The sequence below is a fragment of the Emiliania huxleyi genome (assembly GCF_000372725.1).
Source record: "Emiliania huxleyi CCMP1516 unplaced genomic scaffold EMIHUscaffold_59, whole genome shotgun sequence".
NCBI lineage: Eukaryota > Haptophyta > Isochrysidales > Noelaerhabdaceae > Emiliania > Emiliania huxleyi.
The window spans coordinates 557,003-559,249 of record NW_005197576.1 but is presented as its reverse complement, the minus strand read 5'-3'; the positions used below and the strand labels follow the sequence as shown (position 1 = coordinate 559,249).

The 2,247-nt window shown below is 64.6% G+C and overlaps 1 protein-coding gene across 1 annotated transcript in view; it reads left to right on the top strand.

Annotated features, from left to right (window-relative positions):
* Window positions 1-92, top strand: part of EMIHUDRAFT_214014 (hypothetical protein) — a gene marked incomplete at both ends in the record, with an annotated part of 1,051 nt that extends 959 nt beyond the window's left edge. The window contains one exon of the mRNA XM_005764563.1: window positions 21-92. Within this exon, the coding sequence (XP_005764620.1) occupies window positions 21-92 (72 nt within the window). The remainder of the gene's footprint in view (window positions 1-20) is intronic.
* Window positions 93-2,247: the final 2,155 nt, after the last annotated feature.

The window sequence follows — 2,247 nt, the reverse complement described above, 5'->3', positions numbered from 1 at the left end:
CGGCGCTCGTGGCGGACGAGCCCGAGCCGCAACAGCGCTCTGCAAAGGTGGAGCTGTACGAGTCCATCTTCTTGGCCACCATGCAAGAATAGAGATCTCGCGCGAGGGGGTGCCGCCGCTGCTACTGCCCATGCCATGCCCGCGCCACAACAAAATGCGTTTCGTGTGTTTGCGGTTTGTACAGTCTCGGTTGCGGGCATTAAGACAGGGTTGCACAATACACAATACGTATTAATACAACTATCAATACACAATATAATACACTATGCAGCGGATGTCAGACTCCGTATTATTCTGTTACGCCGCCGGCGCCGCCGCCGCCGCCGCCGCCGCCGCCGCCGCCGCCGCCGTCGCTGCCACCGTCGCCGTCGCCGTCGCTGCGGCCGTCGCCGCCTCCGCCGCTCTCGCCGCCGCCTCCGTCGCCGACCTGGCGGAGACCGCCCGCGCCGCCTCGGCCGCCGCCGGCTCCGCCGCGTTTGTTGTGGCGGCGGCGCTTGCCCCCCCTCCGCCCTCCCCCCCCCCGCCGGCGCCCTCAGCAGGCCCGCGGTCAGCCGCTGCAGCCTCCTCGGCCGTCTTGTCGGCGCCGTCGTCGTGGCAAAGGTCGCAGGCGGGCGAGGCGTCGGCGCTAGCCGGGCAGCATGCGCAGCCCCCGCCGAATGCCTTGAGAGGCGAGCCGGCGCCGGAGAGCGTCGGCCGGACGCCGGGTGGGAGGCCGGCTGGCGCACCGCCACAGCCCTCGTCGAGCTCCATCGCCTCCGATGCTGCACCCTCCGGGTCCGCCAGCGCCGCATACCGCCCAGAGGCCGCGTGCGGGGGGGGCGGGGGGGCGCCGGGCTCGGTCGACCCGGTCGACCCGACCGACTCGCCCGCCTCGCTCGCTCCGCCGGCCCCGCCTGCCTCGACCACCCAGAATACAATACGTATTAATACAACAATACAATACATTACGTATAATACACTAATACAGCTCAGTCTCGCTCGTATTGTGCAACCCTGCATTAAGAAACCTTACCATAAAGAAACCCTACCAAGCGATTTCCGCAAAAATCTAAGAAACCACGGCGCGCCGCAGGCGCGGCCCCAAGAAAGGGCCCACACACGAGTGTGAACAGGAGCCCCGCTCAAAATTTTCTCTTGACTGTTCGCCTGCGGCGCGCGCACTTGTCATTTTGCCCAAGTCTGCGGTGTTCTGGGCGGTGTGGATGGAGGTGTGTGCGTCTTCCTGTCATCCCAAGACTGCTTTTAAGAAATCGCAGGAAAAAGAACCCGAAGTCCGGGGAAAAAGAGAAACGCGCGGTCCCGCATTTCAGAGCTGGCAGCACCCCGCCTAGAGCAGCACCCCAGCACCGGTCCTGGGGCAGTGGGCTCGCCGCTCGAGGCGCTGCCAACGCCCGTCGAGTCCAATGCGCCTTCCTACGTGGAGAGCGGCTGCTCTTCTCGCCGCCGGATCGGCGGCGGCAGCGGTGGCTGTGCGCGCCCTATTTTTCCGCTGGATTCGCAGCCGACCAGGTGCCGCACGCGGCAGAGCGCCTTTTGGCCGTCGGGATAGCAGTGCCTGGGCCAGCATACGGTGTGTCGTCGCTGAGCCTGCCCGAAGTCGGTCTTCCGCAACCGACGCTGCCGCCCCGCCGCCGGCTCCGTCGCCAAGGACAGTCCAGGCCGTGCAGGCGAGTTGGGCCCAAGCTGAGGCTCTTGGTCTGGCGACTGTCGGCGCGCTCTTCTTCGACGCGCTCTTCGCGACGTCGGCCTCCGCCGAGCAGCTCTTTGCGACGCAAAAGTTCGCCGACGGCCCGGCTGGCCGAGCGCGCTTCAAGCTTCACACGCTCAACGTGATGCAGGCGCCCCGCCACCACTACCGCCACCGCCCCCGCCACCGCCGCCGCCATCGCCGCCATCTCACCGTCGCTCCCCCGCTGCCCCGTAGACGCTGAGCGCGGCGGTGTACGGCCTGAGCGACCTCGGCTCGCTGGCGCGCACAGCACATCCGCATTGGCCGCATCTCACCGCCGCCCTCGCCGGCGCCGCCCCCGTCTGTGTTATTTTGTATTCTATAAGTGTTGTGTTCATGCATTGTCAATGCCGTTCACTCCCTGGGCACTATTTCTCTACTAATACCCTCTCTTTCATATTTCGACCTTTCTTCCCCTATTTCTCGGTGGATCTTCTTTAGTTCTTGTTCTTCACTCATATTTACTCTACTTGAAAGTCCGTTTGCTACTCCATGTCGTATGTCTACTTCATCGTCTT